At 40.9% G+C, this 23,284-nt stretch overlaps 1 protein-coding gene across 5 annotated transcripts in view; it reads right to left on the minus strand.

The window, feature by feature from the left end:
- znf423 (zinc finger protein 423) overlaps positions 1 to 23,284 on the minus strand; it is a 129,882-nt gene that overhangs the window by 76,284 nt on the left and 30,314 nt on the right. For 4 of the 5 annotated variants that reach the window (XM_061822841.1, XM_061822840.1, XM_061822842.1 and 1 more), the window contains one exon: positions 19,140 to 19,334. The exons of the other annotated variant lie outside the window; for it this stretch is intronic. In XM_061822841.1, coding sequence (XP_061678825.1) covers positions 19,140 to 19,334 — 195 coding nt within the window. The remainder of the gene's footprint in view (positions 1 to 19,139; positions 19,335 to 23,284) is intronic. 5 annotated transcript variants of the gene reach the window in all.

Below are 23,284 nucleotides of genomic sequence, written 5' to 3' on the forward strand. Positions count from 1 at the left end.
ACCAAATGCACAACTTTATCGGTCCAGACAGGGAATTTACTGATGCTCTTCTCCACCAAAAATCTGACGCATTGCAGAAACATAAACTCCCATGATGAGGGCCATAGAGTGATGAGAATACAAAATGAGGCAATAAGGCTCTGAAGACCCAGGAGAGCATGGTAGAGGGGGGTCTACTACTCGGGGGAACCCAGAAAGCAAGCTGCAGGAGGCGGGTACCTCCTGCCTGCCATTCCTCTTCCCTCCCTTCCCTTCTGGAGGATAGCATCCTGGACAGGCCCCTAGTCACAAATCATAAACCCCCCATGAGTGGAATACATGCGACACAGACACACACACATGCACACTAAAGAGAGTTTCCCGGGGGGGACGGGAAACCGAGCAGAACACCTGGACCTGCCATTAGTGGCACATTCAGGGATTAGGGGCACAGACGGCAAGAGAGAATGCACACTGGGATAGGCGCTTATACTCTATATGCAGAAAGTAGTAAATAAAAATTTCATGGGCATATACCTACAATCCTACGGTACATACTGTAGTATACTGTCTGACCCAGCACAACAACCCCAAAATAAGTATTTTCAGCTTTTGAATAGTAATATAATTAAGTAATATAATTGCCGTCCCCTATGGTTGTAATTTAGCTTGCTGTCAGTCTTTGTAATATTTTGCCTCCAATAATAAGGTTATCAGAAGATCAAAGACAAATCTTAATATTTTGAAGTGTTGTTTTAGACTGCTCCAAACCAAAACCATGCATAGGCACTGTGATAACATGTTTGCATCCAGAATAACACAAACACAGGAGTAACTTTACTGCTCTCACACCAACTAGACATAGTGTGAAATAATTACTGGTGGAATAAACCGTTTGCCACCCCAAGAGAGTTGATATTACCAGCTGAGAGGGTCAAGGACGGGGACAAGGATTAAAAGAAGAAAACTGACAGAAAGGGTAAAAATGAAAAAAAACAAAAGATAAATCAAAGGGATGTGTTGAAAGATAAATTAAGTAATGTGATTAGTAAGACAAAGTGCACACTAATTTGTATAATTTTACAAGTGTCACAAACACCCAAATCAGAGTGATCCTGGATTTCTAATAAATGCTTTGTGTGTATGAACTGAATTACTTATAGAGTATTGCTCTGGTATTCATAACATAACACAATCTGTCGTGAGAATCTCACACACCCACACATAAAATGGTGGTGCTGCTATGTTGTTATGGGTATAAGGCACAACTTGATATGGTACTTAAACGAACTTCAAAAGTTAACTTCTCTTGCTAATGATGGATTCTTAGCAGACAGAGGTAAACATATCTCATCAAGGCTGGGCTTGGAAAGGAATAATTCCGAAGTAACAAATGCAACATGATTGGGACAAAGACGTTTAAAAACAACTGTCCCAGAAAGGAAAAAGGCCCCCAAGTGAATGAAAGACCACACACTGGCTTTAACAAAAACCAGTGCTCAGACACACACAGGGAGGTACGCATGGACAGAAACAAAAGTGGATTTACTACTTGTGTGCATGTGTGTGTGTTTTGTGGCAGTAACTGGGTGTGTGCAAGCTGGTGACATGAAAAAGATCAAAGTAAGGAGAGGTCAACAGGGCAGAGGAAGAAGAAGGAAAGCGGTCCCATTATTACAACCCATATCTGAAAGGTGGAGAGCCTGTTTGTGCGTTCTTAAATCTAGTAGAAGCTTTAGAAATAAAGATTTTATTATTGCTTTTTTTATTGTATATACATTTGACAGAATCATCCACTCAGACAATGTTTAAAATGTAGGAAATGGAAAAGGGAAGTATAAAAAGAGGAATAGGCTTGGTAGGTGAGACCTCGTCCTCATGCATGTGGCTTTGCAACAGTGACAATGGAATGAACACATAGAGACCCATGCACAGTCGAGTTGAGAGGGTGTGCAACCAAGCAGAGCAGATCAATGGAGACTTTCGACGGGTTGGCCACTACAACAGAAATGCGGACTACTGGGGTGTCCACACTATTGTACAGCATCATATTGGCTTCTGACACAGACATAAAGCATAAATTGGGGATTGGAAAACTCTTAAGCATGGTCACAAAATAACTTGCATACTGTTTAGCTTAATACCCTTTTAATAATGACACAGCAAAGGAAACTCTTTTTGTTTGTATGACAGTTTAAAAATCCAATCCAAGAAGTTGTTGTCATTGTTTTGAAATTCAGTAATTACATTTACTATTTATTTCATAGTTCACAAATTGGTCCTGGTACATATACCATTACTATACTTGACATGAACTCAACTGTACAACCACTATTGGTAACTCTTCTTTTTTTAGGTGTACCAAGGTTCGGAAATGATAAAGTTTACACTTGAGAAAATGTGGCGGACTACCAGAGCAATCTTTTTTTTTAACTAAACCAATCCAATCAAGTGTGAACCGTGTCTAAGGAACCGCCTTTTCTAGCCATCATCTGTGTCTGTACTAATCTAAGTGAGCTCTTGTGTCTCTCCCTCTCTATACCAGCCCCCTCCCCTCTGTGGAGGAGATAGCGAAAAGCACATGCATGCCCAAAATTAATTTAGACGGTGGAATTAAATTAAAAGCATAGCCTCTGGAGTTTTATTATGTACTAATGTTTGAACCGTTAACTTGGATTGTATGACTAAAACATGAATAATTAACTACTAATGGGGTTATTATTTCAGGAAAGACAATCACATTATGGGACTTCAATTGATATATTAGTCTTCATGTGGGCTGGAGAGGTAGGAATGAAGCAGAAGGGACATTAGAAAAACATGACTGCGTGGGTACACATTACTGTCAAAGTTTATACAAGTATCACTGTGTCATTGTTTGAATTTGAGTGACTCAGGTTCCTCATTTCGGTTCCAGTTCCAAACGATTGTCAATTCCTATTCTTTTAGGGGGCTGGCTCAAAAAAGCTTACATGGTTTAGATGAGAGGTGTGGAAATTGTGAATATCCATTTTCTTAGCAGCCCGCAGCATAAACCAAAATGAATATTTGACTAGGGGTTCTTTGTGACCAGAATCAATCTTAAACCTGTGAACTAAAAGAGGCAATGTGTGTGGAACTAATCCAATTGACTTGATAGTCTAAATCAGGGGTGCTCAATGTGTCAATCACATTTGTTGATCGTGTGACGGCATGCTAAAAAAAAAAAAAAGACGTCAGCCTATCATCCATCTCGTTGCTTGATTCAGGTGTGGCAGATACGTCGATTGCACGCACATAAAGGTGCGTTCTAGCAAGCTGGCCTCCTATTTATGGTCTGACTTTTGCTTTCTCCACCGCAGTCGCGGCAATGCGCGAGGACATTATGATTCAAGGGGAACTTGATTAAAATCTGTGTCCTGATACTTTTGAAATGGATTTTCAAACATTCCTGTCAAACATTCCTCAAGTTGGCTGGTCAATGAGACCAAGTGTGTTTGGGTTATCTACAGCTCAACTATTAACCGTCTCTTCAAGTCTCTAATACGAACCCCTTCCTTATCAGTTTTCAAGCAGTCAGCCCCCTGCACCCCGTCTGCAGCTGTCACTGCAGCCCTCACCACAAACCGTATTCTCAGAGGACAAACTCCCCAACACACAGGATAAATACCCACATCTCGTCAAAATGTAAAACAAAACACAGACGCATATCTCTGTGCCCAAGACTGAGGCGTTCTTTACTCACATTCACACACAATTTTATCTGCTTATTCACAGACCGCATGTTTTGGCAGCTGACAAGAGGGAGGAATACCCACTTAGCCTCTCACCCAAAACCCCCAAAACTCTGCCATCCACTATGTACACCCCCATTACAATGAGCATTGGGCTCCAATCTAAACAGCCACTTGCAGAAGTGCTGATGAGAAGAAGAGAAGGTGCAAGCATGTAAAAACACACAAAAAATTCAGTGCAATGCAGTGCAATTCTCCAGTGGAACAGTTCTCACTACAGCTCAGAGGAAATAGAAAGCTAAAGTAAAAGACTGAGGCTCTGGTAGTATTTAAAATAGGTAGACACCATGGATAGACATTTGGATTAATGCTAAGATTTCATGGCTCACTCAATCACCATCTATCATCAATGGAGTTCGCTTAACCCTGACCACCTTCCCCTCTTCATATTTTCCTTTCGTCAGTGTTGTTTGTTTGTGTTCTTGTTATTTGAAAAGCCCAAACTTACAGCACTCCCCAGCAGCCCCCACTCCTGATTTATTTAGCAGTGTGTTTTCGATCATATTTGAAAAATGAAGAGCAGTTTGGTAAATATTTCAAGACATTCCACTTGCACCATAGAGAGAGAGAGAGAGAGTGAGAGAGAGAGAGAGAGAGAGAGAGAGGAGCACGGCAGGTGGAGAAAGGAGGGAATATGAGGGAGGAATTCTCTTGTTATTGAACTCCCATTCAAGAATGGAACAGAAACATACAGTACATAACACACACTTTTTCCTCTTTCCAACCAATAAACTCATTGTCTGAATACAAACAAGTATGAATTCTACTGTATATAATATGGTAGTTTAAAAAATGACTGCATAATAGCAAAGTAATTATTGTGAACGATACCCCACTCTGTCCGTCTGTTTCTTTCGGCTTGTCCCTTTCGGGGTTGCCACAGCGTATCATCTCAGATGAACGCATATATATGTTTGGCACAATTTTTACGCTAGTTTCACAATTTCAAAGTTGTATATGTACTTCCTAACAAATATGCTGCATCAGGCCTACATAATAAAGAGCATGTTAGCAATATATTGGCATTATACACAAGTATTTGATTAGTAGTAGGAAACTTATACACACTATAATTGGAATGATGACAATTAAACAATATGCAAAAACCTTCTAAGATAAGTAGGTGACAGAATATACCACCATCTAAAAAAAAAAATTGATCAAGGCCACAGGAGAGCTGGTTCCCAGCCAAAAGACTGACCAGGAAATTATTAAATTTGATCCGATAACATTAACACATATTGCTGGCAAAAGGCAGCATGTCTTCGAGGTCATGTGTGCTGTAATTTTTTTTTGATTTGCTGGATGTGTTGCATTAACATTAATACATGCACACACACACACACACACACACCACACACACACACACACACACACACACACAAACACACACAAACAGAATTTAAATTCGCTTCAAAGTTCCATTTTGTCAAAATGGTGAAACCAATTGCAATGGCCCCAGGTCTTGTAATCATACAAAATATGCATGCATACCATGATCACCTCACACACACACACACACACGCGCGCACGCACACACACACACACAGTGCAAGATATACATATGTGTATTCATATGCATAGTAAAACGATTGACAATGTCTTTCCCCTCAGACTACCAACAGTGCAGTGAATTCCAATCAGGCAGTTAGCAGGACAGCTATTTCAGGGGACAAAAGACGGGCAAAGAAGTGAGGGTGAAAGGAGAGGCTGGGAGAGAACAGAGGGGATGGAAACAAAGGTTCTGGTAGCACCCAGGGGAGACAGCCCAGAGCAGCTGACGTCAGTGTGCGTGTGTGTTTTCGGTATCGGGTGTGGGGGGGTATTTTGAGTAGGATGTTGGCAGAGTTGGTCCTGGTGCCCTCAGGGAGTTCTTGAGGCAGGAAGAGAACAGTGCTGAGCAGGACTCCCAGCCCCCACATAACCAGGTGCCCAGACAGACAGACAGACAGACAGACAGCCTGGCACACATAGCTAATTCACGAGTCAGCCCGAGCATGACAAAGATGTTCATTATTTATGACTAAATGTATCAACGTGTCTGTATTCTAGTAATTCAGAAATGGTTGTGTCACAATATCGAGCAATGCCTTGAGCTTGATTTCAAGAGAGTAAACCTATCTCACGTCACACTACAGTTGTGTCATTTCCACTTGGTCCAATTCCCACTCTTGGACCCCCCCCCCCCCCCATTCTCTTTCCACCCCTTCTTTTCCATTTCTCCCTAGAGTTGTGCTTTTCTCTGACATTTGACTGGACAAAGGCGACTCACACCTGAGCACTGGGTTAAAACTATTATAGGCTGTATCCCTGTGGAACACAGGCCTTTTCCGCAACTGTCTGTGTCTGAAACAGTGCATGAATGCATGGACACCTGAGGATATAAAACTTAGCATGTATTGGCTTTTAAATTGAATGAGCTTCATGTCACTATAAATAAGAGGCAACAACAGACAATAGACACAATAATAACAATACAGTATAGACAGAATAGACTTAACAATAGAATCTGACAATTAACTTTTCACACAATTGCAAAAAATGAACAGTATTAACTTAAATAGGCATACTTGAGATTTTTATTTGTAACAGAACTATGGTTTTCAGTTCATAAAAGATTGAGATCCAGAACATCCTGAATGGAAAAATAATATTACACATAAAAACCTCGTGTTGTGTCCAAGAGAAACTAAATCTAACGAGACTGGAAACACATTCAATGTTTTTGTAGGGGTTGGAGGAACTTGAGTTCCCAATTGAGATTCACCTCTTCCTCCTTCTGAACCACTACAAAAACATGGACATAAAGAGGGATGGTTACACTTAAACTATTGAAACTATAGTAAGAGACAAATCCAGTGTTTTCCAATTACAGAAATGTAAGTGTTTGCTTTGGCATTAGGGTTCTGCAAAATGTGTCAATAATTGGCCAATAATGTATAATGATATAAGCAATACATCAACAAATGAAATTCCAAATCTGTCTTCACTAGCATCTTGGTTATTGTATCGGAATACATTTTCGCAGAGTTGGAAGTCAAATGATGTATGCACAAGTCAAAAGTAAGTCTCAAGTCTTAACCTTCATGATTCAAGCAAGTTAGGAGTGGCATATCTGAAGTGCGTCAAGTGCCCTTTCCCAACTAAATATTAAGTCAAATGTCCAGCAATTATTTGAGTTTGGAAAGTCACGTCACAGTCAAGTTATAAAACCTTGCTTAGTCAAAAATAGGTTGATTATTTTCTTTTCTGTTAAATACTGTAAAACTAGATGTATAAGTAACCTAGCTAGTTGAGAATTAAAGAAAACGGGAATTGTATTTTTACAGAATGTATAAATGTCACAGTTAAAGTGAAAAAGCAATGTAAATAAAATCTGCATTCCTTTTTAGTCTTTTTTAATTTATTCAATCAGTCGGATGGCTAGGTTGGGTTATACACAATAGCGCGTGAAACAAATGACAATTCTTCTCTTCATTATTAGGTGAAGAGTTATGTTTCACGTGTTGCAGTCACTATATTAAAAGGACATACACAATCTAAGATATTTTGGAGGAGGCAGAGAGCTGAGAGAGCTTTCATGACCATGAAGAGTGCCTCACAAATAGGTGATATTTTTTGGTGCCACTTCCCATCAGCAAACTGAAAATCATTTCCACACTTTAGCCATTTAGCACTCACCTTTAACGTGAAGTGTCTTTGTCATTAGAAATTAAGATAGCTATACTACCATGCTAACAATCTCATTGTTTTTAATATACTCCCATAGAAGTCAAGTTCAGTGTTTCATTAATTTTTAGCGACGCAAGTTGTGAATCCTAAAATTGGCATTGAGTCTTGCCTCAAGTTAAGTGATGTGACTCGAGTCCTCCACCTCTGAATTTTAGGAGACAAAGCAAGAATAAAAAGAGAATAATGCATAAAAGACTGACACCCAACTTAAATCAAGGGCATAACAAATCTCAAGTCATCAAAGTGGGTATGGGAGACAGAGGTGAGGTGGAAAAAAAAAAGTGGAAAAACACAGGGAGGGAGACAAATAGAGGCTGCTTTGGGGCCAGTCGCCACAGGGTGTGGATGTATGTGTGCATGTGTATGTGTGTGTGTCTTGGGAGGGCACAGTGGGGAAGTTTGGGGGCATGGTGGAAAGGATCAGAGCTTTGGGGCCAGCTCAGTGGGGAACAGAGGGGTTTGGGAGTGAACAGTGGGAGGCAAAAGGGGGGGAAGGTAGTCAAAGGGTGAGCAGAGGGGATGTGGTCAGTTTTGGGTTTGAGAACTCAGCAGGGAGTTACAGCAAGGACGGAGGGAGGGAGGGAGGGAGGGAGGGAGGGAGTGGAGGAAGGAAAGGATGGAGACACTGGGGCCAATGTGCTTGGAGGCAAGTGACATGTGACTTGTGATCCAAAGATGCGTATGAGGGATGAAGAATGGGGAGGGAAGGTAAAAAGAAAGAATGTATAACATGGGAGGTGGTGGTGGTGGTGGGGACATGTGTTCCACTTGAGAGGGAGTGGAAAAAAAAGAAGCTCGGAGGGAGGAAAAAAATGGAAGAAAAAAAATCCCAGGTGTCAGCAGGAGAAGGAGAGAAAAAAAGAAAAGAAGAAGGGGGTTGTGGTTCTGGGGGTCCGGGTTGTTGGCAGGGGTGCAGGAATCCAAGGGAATGGCCTGTTCCTCATTATCAAGACACCCCCTACACACAAGCCCCTCATGGCCCCATGACAACTTTATACTGGCCCATTCAAACACTCTTTAGAGAAATAAAACACAGGCATATAGAGAATGCAGAAAAATATTATATATGTTGCCAAAATGATTAAAAAAAAAAAACAAGTTCATTAACAGTGGTGAGAGTTACTTCAGAAAAAGTTAGCAATAGTATGTCATTTAAAAAAATGGCCTTAAGGTTTCACTCTGGATTGATTTTGGTGACATCTGCTGCTCCAAGTGGTAACAACAAGTATTTTATTCATTCAGGCAGGCCAAAGTAAGATGCTGATGCACGTTGAACTCGTTGCTAAAAATGTGATAAAGTTGCAAATATCAACAGTTATATGCTAAACTACATTGAGCAGTTTTATAAAAATGGCAGCTTTGTGATAGGGGCCATTTCAGTCATAATAATAATAATATCTAGCCATTTTCCAAAATGCTTATTCTCACTGGGGTTATGGGAGTGCTGAAGCCAATCCCAGCTGACTCTGGGTGAGAGGCAGAGTACACCATGAACTGGTTACTTGACAAACACAGATTAAAAAAAAAATAAAAACACAATTCACACATACGGCAAATATAAGTGTTCAATTAAGATAACAGGCGTGTTTTGGGGATGTGGGAGGAAACCGGAGTGCCCAGAGTAAACCTATGCAGGCATGGGGAAAACATGCAAACTCCACCCAGGCGAGGCCGGAATTTGAACCATGGTCCTCAGAACAGTGATGCACATGTGTCAACCGGTTCCCCACCGTGACCCCCTTTTCCAACATTCCTAACTACAAAACCAGTATTTGTGAATATTATCGGATCGGACCTATATTGGTCCAAACATCCATTGGCACTCACATTCCCACCTGTGGGTAATTTAGGGTCTTCAATTAAACTATGCATGTTTTTGAAAAATGCAAGGAAACCGGAATACCCAGAGTAATCCCACACAGCCAGGGTGAGAAGACACAAACTCTACACAGCCGAGGCCAGGATTTGAACCCCCGTTCCTGAGAATTGGGCTAACCAGTTTGTGTATCCACTGTCCCACCATAATCCTACTAGTAATAATGATAGATTTACAAATTGGTCAAACAAAATTAAAAATCAGGTGCCAAAGGGGGAAAATGATAAAATGAAACAACAGCTAAGCAGTGTGAGAGAAGTTAATGGGGAAAATTGAGGAATCTTTTTTTTTTTAAGTTGAGTTTTAAAATGTTACCAGGAAACCAGGATATCATTCGCAGCACAGTTACAGTTAAAGAGAACGTGGAATTGAGCATAAGTGGGAAAACGGACCTAGATGCCATTCATGAAACAATACCAATCTTAGAATCACAGATAATGGATAAGAGGGGCCCAATTAAAAGAGCTCTGGGGAATGCGAGTGGTAATGGGTGGCAATTAAAGGTTTGGGAGTTCAAAGAGGTATGTTTTAAACATTTAAGCGGTGTATTTGTGATTCCGATAGAAGGCACTGTAACAATGGGGATAGTGATTGTGTGTTTGCCTCACCTGAGACATTCATAGTCAAGTGCCTGTATGAAGACTATCATTGTTTTTAAGACCTTGCTGTGATGAGACAACATAATCTTTTAACACAATAGGATGACGACTCTGGTTGAACAACAACAACTACTATGAGTGAAAGCAATCAGTCCCTCCCCTTGTTACATCTTGTAATTGCCCCATCATGGAACAGTAAGGAAAAACCCACAAATCTGAAAACTAAACAGAAAATGTGGATGCAGAGAACAGGCAATTTATTTATTCAAAAATATGTAAATGTATATTTCCTTAATCCGACTGTGTAAATATTTGATCAATAAACACAAACACAGAGACAGAAAATGTGGAAAAGCTGCAAAACCCTTTGGCTCAAGAATTCTAATGAATGTTTGAAAGCAGAAGCTGTTGTCTTGGACACACGAACACACACAAACACACACCATATAGTGGACTCTGGACGTAGGCTACTTTCCGTCTACATCCACAAGCACCCACAAATATTTACCCTCTGCAAGATCTACACACAAGGACACAGAGTGAGAGCGGTAAGAGTAGAGGGAAACAAGAGGGGAAGTTACATTTTTAATTGCGTGCTGCTTTTCCTCCGAGCAAAGTGGGGCTGAATATAAGGGGGCGGGCGAGCTGGTGCCAACACACACACACACACACACACACACACAACACACACACACACACACACACACACACAATCAAATTCTTGGTTTTACTCTTGCATTAAGTCTGAAGAAAAGAAAAAGAGTTAAAGTAGTAGCAGACAAGGGAGGAAGAGGTGAGGAATGGGAGCAAAAGAAGGGATAAGACGAGAAAGAAGAGAGAAAATGTCCCCACAGAGTCTTTCTCCCTTCCTGGAGCGAGCTCAGGCTCCTGCAGCCCCGCCTGTGTAATTTCCAGCGGCAGTGAATACAGGTATTAATAAAAGCCTCACGGGGAAGAGCACACAATATAACCCTACATTTTCAGGCATTATGAAAGGACGCCCCTAGGGGTCCTCGGGCTCAAATTTCTGAGATGCAGGCATTGTAAAAAGACACCCCGGGGGAGAAGCCCGCAATAGAAATCTGCTGAATTCAAAGCATTTCCAGAGCCCTGGTGGGAGCCATTACTCCCACTGGAGGAGGAGAGATCTTTTTTAACGCTCTCCTCTCTCCAACCAACTGCTCTCTCTTTTTTACCAAACATGTGTTGCTGACATGTTGACAGATTGCTCAGTGAGGTGTTTAGGTGCATGCACAAGGCATGTCTGCTGAGACGCCAGCTTCATCCCTTTCTCCCTTCCCTTGCCACTTCCTAACTGGCCCCCACCTCATCCAATCCTCCTTCCCTGAACTGCAAACCTCTCAGCGCACCCAAAACTGCTCGCATCCATATTTCATGCAGAAGAAACTAGGCTGAAAGTGAGATGGTGAGGGAAAGAGGATGGAATGAGTTGGGGTGAAAAGGAGCGCGTAGAAGGGTGAGAGGAATGGGGGGGGGGACATGAGAAAGGGAAGCTAAACAGAGACAAAGCGGGATCAAGGGACGAAGCAGGAGGAGAAGACAGATAAAGAGAAAGAGCGATGAAGTCAGTGGAAGAAGTGCAGTGAAAAATGAACCCTGTGATGAAAAATGACTCCACAACAACCCTTCTCCGTCACTGCATGCTGTGACCCACCCATCCCCCCTCCCCAACTCCTTTTACCGCTCCCTCTCTCTTTCCTTCTTATCCCCCTCTCCTCTGGTGCCGGGCTCCCGCTCTCTCCCTGGAAAACCTGAGCAGCAGCCAGCTGTGTCTGTGCGCTATTACAGTGCATGTGTGTACGTGTGTGTGCGCGCTTGTATGTATGCCAGGGGCTTAGCACAGGAATCTTCGGGCCACCCCCGGGTACATATAGACCAACAGCGAAGGAGGATGGAGGGTGGCAAGGTGGGGGTATGCGGGCAGAAGGAGGGAAAAGTGCAGGAGGGAGGCATGGAAGCCAACAGGGAAAATAACAAAAAGACACTGAAAGAAGAGGCGTGAATAGGAAAAGAGCATAGCATTTATTTTGTCAGTCACTTGCAGCTACTGGATGAGAAGCACACACACATTCACATGCGCACAGATCAAGTGGCGGCCAGAGTGCAGGAGGCCGTCTGTAATTTTGTTTCAAATGAAGCTCCTCCTACCTTTCCTTCTAGTAGAAAGTGATCTGTGGTTTTAATAAGAGTCTTGGCCTCACAGGACTCAGCTGCTATGCTGTCGACAGACGTAGTGAAGTGCGTGTTTCTGTGTGTGTGTGTGTGTGTGTGTGTGTGTGAGAGACAGAGCGCAATAGGGAGAAAGAGCGCAGGTTGTAACAGACGGTTGGGGCTGAGCAGGGGGGAGATGTCCCACGGGGGACAAACCAGTCACCCAAGGGCCCCGGCACTAACAGCCCTGCTCTCCTGCCTGCTTTCCATTGCCTCTTTTTTTCTCTCCTTGTGATTGCCCTTTCTCACCCTCTTCCCCTTTCTTTCCTGCTCACCTGTCTCCCCTCTTCACTCTTATTCTCTTTGCTCCCTTGATTACATCGTGCACCGCTCTCACTAAAACGTCCCGGTAGTGTCCCCCCCCTCCCCTTTCAATAAGAGAGGAGGGAGGACAGACAAGAGTGCAGGTGTATGTGCTCATTTGACAAATACCTGATGAAGCTTGATGCAATTCAAACACGCACTCTCCTCCACTCATGCCATCTAAGCGACCGGCTGGGTTAATGACTTGCTATTTGTCATTGACAGCACCCGTTTAGGACCTCCTGCTTTGACGGACAGCTACATCGTTTACTATTTGTCACTCACATCCTCTTCAGTCTATTTGTTTTTTTTGACCACACTCACTGTTTTGTATTGTCACACTTTGTACAAAAAAATTGTTTGTGTGTGCAAATAAAACAAAACTTAAGGAGACTTACAAAGTTGTTCAATTGTGGCCATTCATTTAAATAATAGTTTTGTAAAAAAAAAAAAAAAAAGCAAAAAAAAAAACATCTACAAGAAACATTTAGAAAAAAAGAAAAAAAAAACAGTTTTTACTGTTTAGGCCCATACTATTAAAACTGTGCCTGATTTCAGAAAGTGTGTATGTGTGAAAAACCTTTGCCTCTCTCATTGCTTTTTACATTCTGATTGCTAAAATAAACACAACCCACCATTAAAAAGGATTCTGGTGAGTTCTGTAGTGTAATCTAATCCATAACATATAAAACCACTACGAATTCAGATCACGGCAAATATTATGAAAAATAATGCAAAGTGAAGTAACACTGTCGGATGCTCTCAATTCACTTGCCTGCAGACACACACACACCCATGGGACTCAATTGCCTGGTGTGGGGCTACTTCCTAATAGCTCTTATTAATTCTTATTAGCTTGCAATTTTTTTTTTGAATGAATTTTTAGGATGTCCCTTCACTTGCACTGTGATTCCACAAATGTTTAGAATGTATACAGGCACCCGCACCACACTCCCATTGCAGTCATGTCCACACCCCTTGCTCCGTTTTCTTCCCCTCGTCCCTGTCCTGTTCTTCCCTCATAGTGTAACACTACCGCCCCTTATAAAACTCAAATCTAAGGTTGCCTTGTAGTGTTTTTTTATGTAACGCTTTGGGGTTTTCGTTTGTTTTTTCTACAGCTTGTCCTGTTTTTTCCTTATTATTTTTATGTCCTCTTTTTTTCAATTTCTGTCATGTCCCTCATTAAATATATAAAATGAAATTTAAAAAAAATGTTCTGAAGTTCGGGGTTGACATTTGGGCGTGACCTTCCTATGTGGAGTTCGCATGTTCTCCCTGTGCTTCTATGGGCTTTCTGTCTATATTCCTGCTATGGCCCACATTCCAAAAACATTCATCATAGGTTAATTGAAGACCCAAAATCGTCTTTAGATGTTTATCTGAGCGTGAATGGTTGTTTGTTCATATTTGCCCCTACTGTATATTTTGGCTTGTGATTGGCCGGTGACCAGACTTGCATGAAATAAGATGGGATAGGCTCCAGCACACCAGCAACCCTAATGAGGATAAGCAAAAGGATGGATCGGAAAAAAATATGAAACTAGGTCATATTTTGCTTTTAATTTTAATCACTGAAGTAACACACCACCTTATATTTCCACCACCTTTTTTTTTTTTGTCATTTCCAGGTTAAAGATACCCATTCGCCAAATACAAATTCACTTGCACTCTAAATCTGGCCACTGTACACAAAAATGTATTTTTAAGGCAGCAGTGAACTCTGAAATTATGCTGTATACACATGAAAATAATCCAGTTTTTACACATTCATTTTTATAGGCACTCACCCTCTCTATAAGAGACAAAATCAAAAATTTGCAAATGAAAATAACTATATCTGAGCATGGAGATTTGAGGTTAAGTTTAGGGTCGAGGTATTGTGAGCATATGATGTGGCAAAGTGAGGCCAGAAAATGTTCTCTGTTTGATTTGTGGGATTTTTTTTCCTCCGCTCTTCCTCTCTTCAGGGAATCCTATGCTCCACATTCTGACTCCTACTGAGACCCATCGACACTCCCGTGACTCTCTTGCTTGCACTTTCTCTTGCACGCACAGAACATCCTCAGGATACACACACACACATGTAAAGCACAAAGAGCACCCTACACAAACACAGTTGTTCACTAAAAAGGAATTCCAGATTTTAAAAAACATATACTATATATATATATCCTTTCTTATAATGTGTTGTGCACAAATGGAAAGCACATCACATGAACCCAATGTTCTGTTTTGGGGTTATGTGCATGCTTGATTGGGTGTACACACATTTATGTGTCATTGATCTGCACCATAGTGTGTGTACAAGTGTGTTTGTCCAATTTGTTCTCAAATTAATGGTGGCTCTTTATAGGCCTTCTGCTAGAGTGCCACTGAATTACTTGGTGCTTCACAGTTGCACCTGGGACCCATTCCGTGTTATAGCTGTAGCTTCATGCTAACTCGGGACTCATTCGCCACAAGAGTATACAGGGTATGTGCGAACGTCATTTCCTCACCACAATAAGCCTACTCAGGCAGACTAATTAGTGAAATCTGCTGTAAAATTAGAAGGCATGATGCATTCTTGTGTGTTTTCAGAACATTCAAGCTCATTGCTCACCTGTATCAATGTATTGATCAGTTCTAATTTAGTGCCAGTCTAGTAATAGCTATATACCAGTACATTTTCAAATGGCTTACATCCAGTGTCACCAATTTATTGTAGCTGGTTTTTGTTTTATCTATCAAGGGTATGTTGTTTCTTTAGGTTTACGAGTGTACTGTATACTCCATATACGTCATATCTATTTCGATAGCGTCAAGCTCCACTTGGCACGGTGCAGCCAGTGTGTCCATAATGTCATGTTGGCAAGAATCACATGCATAATGGATTTCTATTCATATTTGGATGAGGCCCGATTCAAATTTGTTTTATTTTTTCCTCTCTTTTTGTGAAACATTTCTAAATTGGACTCCTTGAATGCCCCCCCAAAATAAAAATAAATAGGAATTGTGTCTCTTGAACCATGAAGTGCAAATAGCTAATGCAAATGGTGCCTACAAATTGTCTTTACTAGTTGAGGAAAAGTATGCCTTTTCTGACAAGAATTCTGAGCTGACTGACTCTATGACTGAACGTTCGGAGTATTACACAAAATCATACAAAAATCATATGTAAACTGTCCCCAACCCTCCTCTCACAAGGAGACTGTTCATGCATCACATTGTTTCTGAAGTAAACATGGTTCCAAGCGAGGAGGAAGATAACTTTTTTTTTTAATTTGAGTATTGTGTTTATCCCTAGAAGACGATATGCGTGTGTACATGCATCCCATAGGTCCCACTACATTGGCTCCTGGGAGCCTCAGCCAGAGAACATAAAAGGATTCTTTCGTCCGTGCTTTCAATTCAGGCTTCTCCACAATAATAAGCAAAAAGTAGTGGTCCCACAATAACATTCATACGCAATGTTATACCAGACGAACCCAAGTCACATATGAATCACATATACAAACCAAACCACCACATGCAAATACACATCCTGCTGTGGGATAACTTGGTAATCTGAAGCTCTCTTTCTCCAGGGAGCAAAAAAAAAAGATTCATTTTATTCCATTCCTTTCTCTTGCTCTCCCTCTTGCCCTCTCTGCACTCTCTTGCTCAGTAACATCTCGCCCTCCCCAGACTCCTGTGCTGAAAATCACAGGCCACATCCAATGCTCTGACAACGACACTGTGTACATGTGTGCTGGTGTGCTTCTAACAGCACAGTATGAAAGAGACCCAAAAGACAAAAGTGCACTGCAGGGCCTTGCGTGGCTCCGGAAAACACAAAGGCAATTAAGAAATATGAATGCTATAAATCATATTTTGTATCCTAAAATCTTTGATTAAACTGGTGTCATGTAGTTTAGTCTTCTCCCAGAAGCACATCAGTTGGCTTAAAGTCATTGATTGCAATTCTAAATCTATGTGACACACATCTGTCTTATTATGCATTTTAGATTGTCTAGCAGCAATGCTTTCACTGTTGGAAGTCTTTTTTTTCCTTTCAGAATTCCCGATTTCCATTCGTAGTATAAACTGAATCTGATGGCGATTTACCGTATTGTATTATAATGTTAGCCTACCTCAAATAGCCAATGTTTATGATTGAAGTTTCTGGAATGTTTTAAGATCTGAGCTTGTTCTAACAAACATTTAGTAGGATATCTTGATGTAAGTAACATACAACCAAGTATAAAACCAAAAATATGTATTTCAGGTTTAGAAACCCTATATCATGACATTTTATATAACTATATAAAAAATATCATGAGATAAAATACCAATAATGCATTCCAATGTATATTAATGCTCAACAGCTTCTTGAGGCTTTAGGATACCCAAATGATGAAGCCCTGTTCTGACAAATTATCCATCCATTCATCCTTTTCCTCACCAGAGTTGCGGATGTGCTGTGCAGGCAGGGTTAGGGCACCACCATTAATCACGTTTTAATTGTGATGACGATTTTGGAATAAACAATTAAATGAAACTGATTGACAGTGAAATTTCTATTTAAAATGTGGCCTCTGCTGCATATCTAACGTAAATGTGCTAACCACCTCTCCGGTATGCAACCTGATTTACAGGATTAAATTACATTCAAAAATTTCAACCCTTAATGTTTGCATTTACAGTTGCTAATGAGGACAATAACATCTAATTGACATCATGACAAAGCATCTCACTGCGACTGGAATGGCTGAATGTGCGACACATGGGCCTATCTGCTGGCACTGGATGTTGAACCAGCAGGTGAATATGGGGTTGCTGACATGATCATAATACATATGGTGTAAAAACACAATCTTTACCAGTTTCAACAAAGACACCCCCTCTAACACTTCCTCCTTCCCATATCAAAGTAAACACACATTCAGACACTTGGAGGCAGCAGACTGTCTTGCACGTGTACACGTGTGTGTGTGCGCTACCTTATTAAACGAATATTTGGATTGATCTGTAGGACACGATTCCCCCCGCCGTGTTCCTTTCAGTTCCTCCAATAATTACAGCAGTATTAATAATGACTAGTGTATGTATCTGGATCTATAGGTATAACAGTTTCCTGGTAATAAATTAAAAAGGAAGAAATTGGTGTTATATATTTTCACACCAAAGTTTTTTTTGTTGTTGTTGGTTGGTGCTGGCTCTTGTCTCCACATCTTTTTACACAAATCTAAAACATTCATTAAACAATTAAGGGGAGGACAAAAGTATAAAAGTGCATTATGTATCTTTAATATACACTCACAGCTGACATATGGTATTTTGATAAAATTAATGAAAATGAAAACAAAAAACTATGAACAATAAAATCAATAAATATAACAAGCGTGTTTTCTAAATGCGGGAGTAAACTGGGGTACTGGAGTCGACGAAAGCCCCCACACACATCCGTCCATCTACAGTATCATCCATTTATCAAATGTCAGAACAGAATTCCGAAACCAACTTAAATAAATGCTCAACAATGCCATGACATTTTGATAACACATATTACAGTCTTAAATAAATAACTACAGTATTTAACATAGACATTTTTTGCATTAAATATTTTTGCATAAAATGTTTGTGCAATTTGCAGTTTATCCATGACAATACACATCCTTGGCCAAGACTTCAAAAGAAGCATCTGACTCATCTCCAATCTAAAAAATATCCATCGTAGCTATCTTTGGTGCATCACTGTCAAACTCATCATTGATAACTTGGTCCAGTTCTGGTGCCTACTGCATTCATGAACAGTGATCCCATCTCGCTCCCACAGTAAGTCATCCCCTGTGCAATCCATGGCACTTGTGAGGAAACATTTTTTGAATCCCAAGAGTGTTGGTTTTCTTTATTCCTCATTATTGTCAGCACTTTGAGGGGAAGGTCCACCGTGCTACCAGGGCAGCCTCTTGCCCCCGTTCGGCTACAATCTGTCGCAGCTCTTCATAGCATCAGGTCGCAATCAAAACGAGATCTCAAACTATGTAGAAATGAGCATAATGGGTTTTTTAAAAAAAGGGAGCATTTCAATGATGTGCGCTATCCCGTTTTGTTTTTAAATGTGTCCATTACGATCATACTACGTAGTATTGTAAGTTAGCTGTTAGCAGTTAGCTCACATTGTTTTGCTTCCGGTTTGGCCGAGTCATCGACCAGAGTGAGGTCACATTTCTACTAAAAGTGGCTGCACAACTACCCCTTGTAGTCGACATTTTTTGTCTTCGTTTAAGTTAAAACGAACTCATGGGCTGTCGTTTGTGAAGCTTGGTGCAGTAATAACAAATATGTTACGCTAACGATCCTAAAATGCAACCCTGAGGAGGTCAGAGTTCAGGTTGGTGGTGTACATTACCATAATTTACATAAATGTGTAGCATAAGATATCAAATATATCGAAAAGTATATGTATACCTTTTTTTTAGCCTACTCTATGTACCTGTATACGATTATACAATGTGATATATGGACAATTTAGAGTCTTGAATTAACCTAGTGCACATATTCTTAAAACATACGAGAAAGCTGGAGTAGTCAGAGAGAACCCATGCAAACATAGGGAGGGAGAACATGCAAACTCCACACAGGAAAGTTGAAATTCAAACAGAGAATGTTTTGTCCCACCTGCTGGACAGTGGTTGGTTCTGTGTTCTGTGAGCTCAGCCAAACATTCAAAGTCCTGCTGACAGTTGTCACAGGTGAATACAGAGTCATCATCAAGCTCGTCGTCATGGTCACCAGGCTCCTCTTGTTCTGTGTCCTCAGGAACCGCCCCATGACCGTCCTTAGGCTGAACCGTTTTTACTGATGCTGAGACCTCTGAGGACAGATGAGAAAATACTCATTAGCACTGGCCACTGTGTTAGTGATGCATCAGCTTTGCTTTTATTATTATCAGTAATACATGTTTGGGGCGATGGTCTCTTACTCAATTTTCAAGTTTCCTATAATCGTGTTTTTCTTGTGTCATTCTATTTTCTGTCTGGTGAATTGAAGCATCATTTACTCTCATTTATCTAATTCATTGTTGCTTTGTCATTTTGGATCTGGTAGTTCATAGGTACAAATGAATTATACTTTCCAGGCTTGACAATATTCTGCCTTTGATTTGTGCAAATGACAATTAGAATGACAAATGACAATTGGTAGGTTAGGCGCTTCAGCATGTGACAAATGTGCATGTGTGTGCGTGAGAGAGTGACATTGAGAGCCATCCACCCATCCACCCATCCATCCATCATCCATCCATCCATCCATCCATCCATCCATCCATCCATTTTGCACAATGTGCTTATGGTTCTTCAAATACTGTGCATACAGTAATTTGTTGTATTAAAAATATTATTCTTTTGTTCCTACAAGTGTGTATCTTATTGTGTGCACCACACTGCCCAACAGACTTCAAGATGTGCACAGCAGGAACAGCAAATAAAACTATCCCCCAGATGCATTGCTACCCAACAAGTGGAGAAACCAAAAGCTGTTCCCACGATATGACAGTAGAAAAAAAATACCTGAATTGAACATGTATTGTTATTTGGCACTTTAAAAGTATAATTTGTATTTATTATATATTGAGCTTATTTTTCATGGTTTTGTATTTTGTGTATTTAATCTACTCAAATTTAGAAAAGGAGTTTCATGTTCTCGCAGGGCCCTGGGTGGGTTTTCTCCGGGAACTCCGGTTTCCTCCCACATCCCAGAAACATGGATTGATTGGAGACTCTAAATTGCCCCTAAGTGTAATTGTGAGTGCAACTGTTGTCTGTCTTCATGTGCCCTACGATTGAACCCCGGTCCTCAGGACTGTGAGGATTTGGCCCACGGGCCATAGAATGTCCAGGTCTGGTCAAGCGGGTCGCAGGCGTGCTAGAGCCTAACCAAGATATCTTTGGACATGTGGTGGTGTACACCCTGTACTGGTCGTTAGCCAATCACAGTGCATATATAAACAATTAACCAACTGCACTAATGTTCACACCTACGGACAATTTAAAATGTTCAATTAACCTATCCTGCATGTTTAGGGGATGTAGGAGAATACCGGTGTACCTGAAGAAACATGGAAAGTCCACACAGGTGAGGCCGGATTTGAACTGTGAGGCAGATATGGTAACCAATCCCCCACTATGTTATCCAAATACTTTGATTTATTAATGATGAAGGTATGTTCCAAAATGAGAGTCCATATAAAAAGTCTATTATAAGAATAGAGTTAAAGCCAAGCCGAACATAAAGTAAATGCGCCAAAAGATACAACCGCCAGATCTACTCCAGACTAATTTATTAAGGAGTGGTGTGATGGGAAATGGGTTTGCTGGGAGATGGGGAACGAGGGACTGCGGTGATGGGGTGCAGTGGGAGAGGACATTAGTGATGGAAGGATAGAAAGAGAGCGAGATGAAGGGATGGGGATGAAGAGAAGGAGGGTGCTGACCATCTGTCCAGTGGTGAGAGCACCGTCTGGCCAGAGAGAAAATGCAGCCCCTTTGCTGACGAAACCAATACAAATGTGCAGGCTCAAAGAGGGACACAAGAATTAGCACAGAAGAAACAAACGAAAAATAAATGTCCATAACAATAGTTACAAAATTCAAATGCAGATACAACACTGCAAACTGCAAGCGTATTAAGTAACATACCCCACACCTCCTGCCCAAAGATGGCTGGGACAGGCTCCAGCATTCCTGCAATGCTTGTGAGGATAAGCAGCTGAAAAAATGGATGGATGAATAGATTCTGTGAATGTAGACTTTAAAATGCTGCTGTTGCATTATATGACATTAGATTGTACATGTGAGCGTACACATACGAGAGTTTGAAACAAAGCAGTCGTTTTGGATATCTATCAGAAACTGCCGAATTCCATGTTCACATCGGATTAGCGTAATTATGGATTCATACTGTATATATTTTCAGTGGTGTCAAAACTCATATAGAGTATACATACAGGACGTAAAAGGCAACATTTTCAAATAAACACACCGATACCTAGCAGTGGGTTGTAATGTAATTAGGGATCCATACAGCAGATATTTTCTGTGACATCAAAACTCGTAAAGTTTGCATGTACTGTATATAAAGAGCAATGTTTTCATCCATACACCCACCCCCACACATAGCAGGGGGTTGTAATGCCAGAGGTAAGGGCAGTGCCAAATCCAGTGCATGCCAACACAACCTGCTGTCATGGCAACAGTGGGACCAGCCAGATGAAACCAATTCCCTCGCACTTGTGAAGCAACTTAATGCTGCGTGCGTTTGTGAGAGTTTCTGTTTGTGCTTGTTGGGAGGGTACAACTTTGAATTCCTTGGCTTCAATTTTTTTTTAGAATTATACATATCCTTTTATTTGCCCCATCAAGAAAAAGACGAGAGAGAGAGAGAGAGAGAGAGAGGAGAGAGAGAGAGAGAGAGAGAGAGAGAGAGGAGAGAGAGAGAGAGAGAGAGAGAGAGAGAGAGAGAGAAAGAAATTGCCTTGTTCCTGTCAACCAATTCAAGGAGATGGGAACAGAACCTACAGTACATAAGAAAAACTTTCTTGTTCTGTTTACAATCGTAGAGATAGACAACACCACTGACAACACCAACTCCACCAATTGTGAATCCTTTAATTGCTCTCATAGAGAGAAAGGTAGAAAACTGCTGCTGTTAGAATCATTATTATTCCTGAGCAACAGACACACTGGCTCAATCACAGCCTATCTCTCCCTCACTTTCTCAAATACATTCATCATGTGTGAAACCGTGAAAAGTCTTCAAACACACAAACATTTTTTAATATAATGGAGCGTCACCAAGAGTTGTACCGTCTTTACACCGTATGGCTTACTGTATGGCTTGTCAACCCATTAGTCACCTGTATAACAGTTAATGTTTGAGAGCACCATGCATGCATGAAGTAAGAACCTTATATTGTCTGAATGTATGCCAGTTAACCTCTCCTTTTTTGACACGAAAAACTCAATACACATGCATGCACATTTCAGCAGTATCCAAACAAAAAACATACAGAGGCACTGTCTACAGAGAAACATTATCTCAGACTCACAGACTGTCCCTAAGCCAGGAATAACTACACATTATATTACAGTCACGCTGACACACACACATTGAATACACCAAACAGCCACAGTGTTTTAATCACAAAAATGATTCCCTGTGAGATGCTAAATTAATAGGAGTATTAATATTTTTGATGTTGCCACAAACCCATCTCATTGGTCTCTAAATTATTTTCCGTAATAATAACCACGCTGATTTTTATTGTAGCTATGTTATGATAGATTCAATTAAATCCGAAGTGCAAAAAACCCAATTGAATGTAGTTGACTGATTAAGCAGAACAAATTTTTAATAGTGAGGTATTTAGTAAATCTCATTTAAAATCAGGTATGGGCAGCATGGTGGACAAGTCTTTAGCATGTCTGCGTCACAGTTCTGCTGACCAGGGTTCAAATCCTGGCCTTGCCTGTGTGGAGTTTGCATGTTCTCTCTGTGCCTGCGTGGGTAATCTCTGGTCACTCCGGTTTCCTCCCACACCCTAAAAACGTGTGGAAGGTTGAGTGAAGTCTAAAATCCAGATAAGTGTGAATGTGCGTGAACATGGTTGTTTGTATATACGTGCCCTGCAATTAGCTGGTGACCAGTTTGGGAAGGTGTATCCTCTCACCCCAAGATAACTGGGAGAGGCTTCAGCATGCCTGCGACCATAGTGATGATAAGCGCAATGGAAGAGGAATTAATGAATATTCTAGGTTGTAGTCATG

Source organism: Syngnathoides biaculeatus, chromosome 6 (assembly GCF_019802595.1).
Source record: "Syngnathoides biaculeatus isolate LvHL_M chromosome 6, ASM1980259v1, whole genome shotgun sequence".
Taxonomy (NCBI): domain Eukaryota; kingdom Metazoa; phylum Chordata; class Actinopteri; order Syngnathiformes; family Syngnathidae; genus Syngnathoides; species Syngnathoides biaculeatus.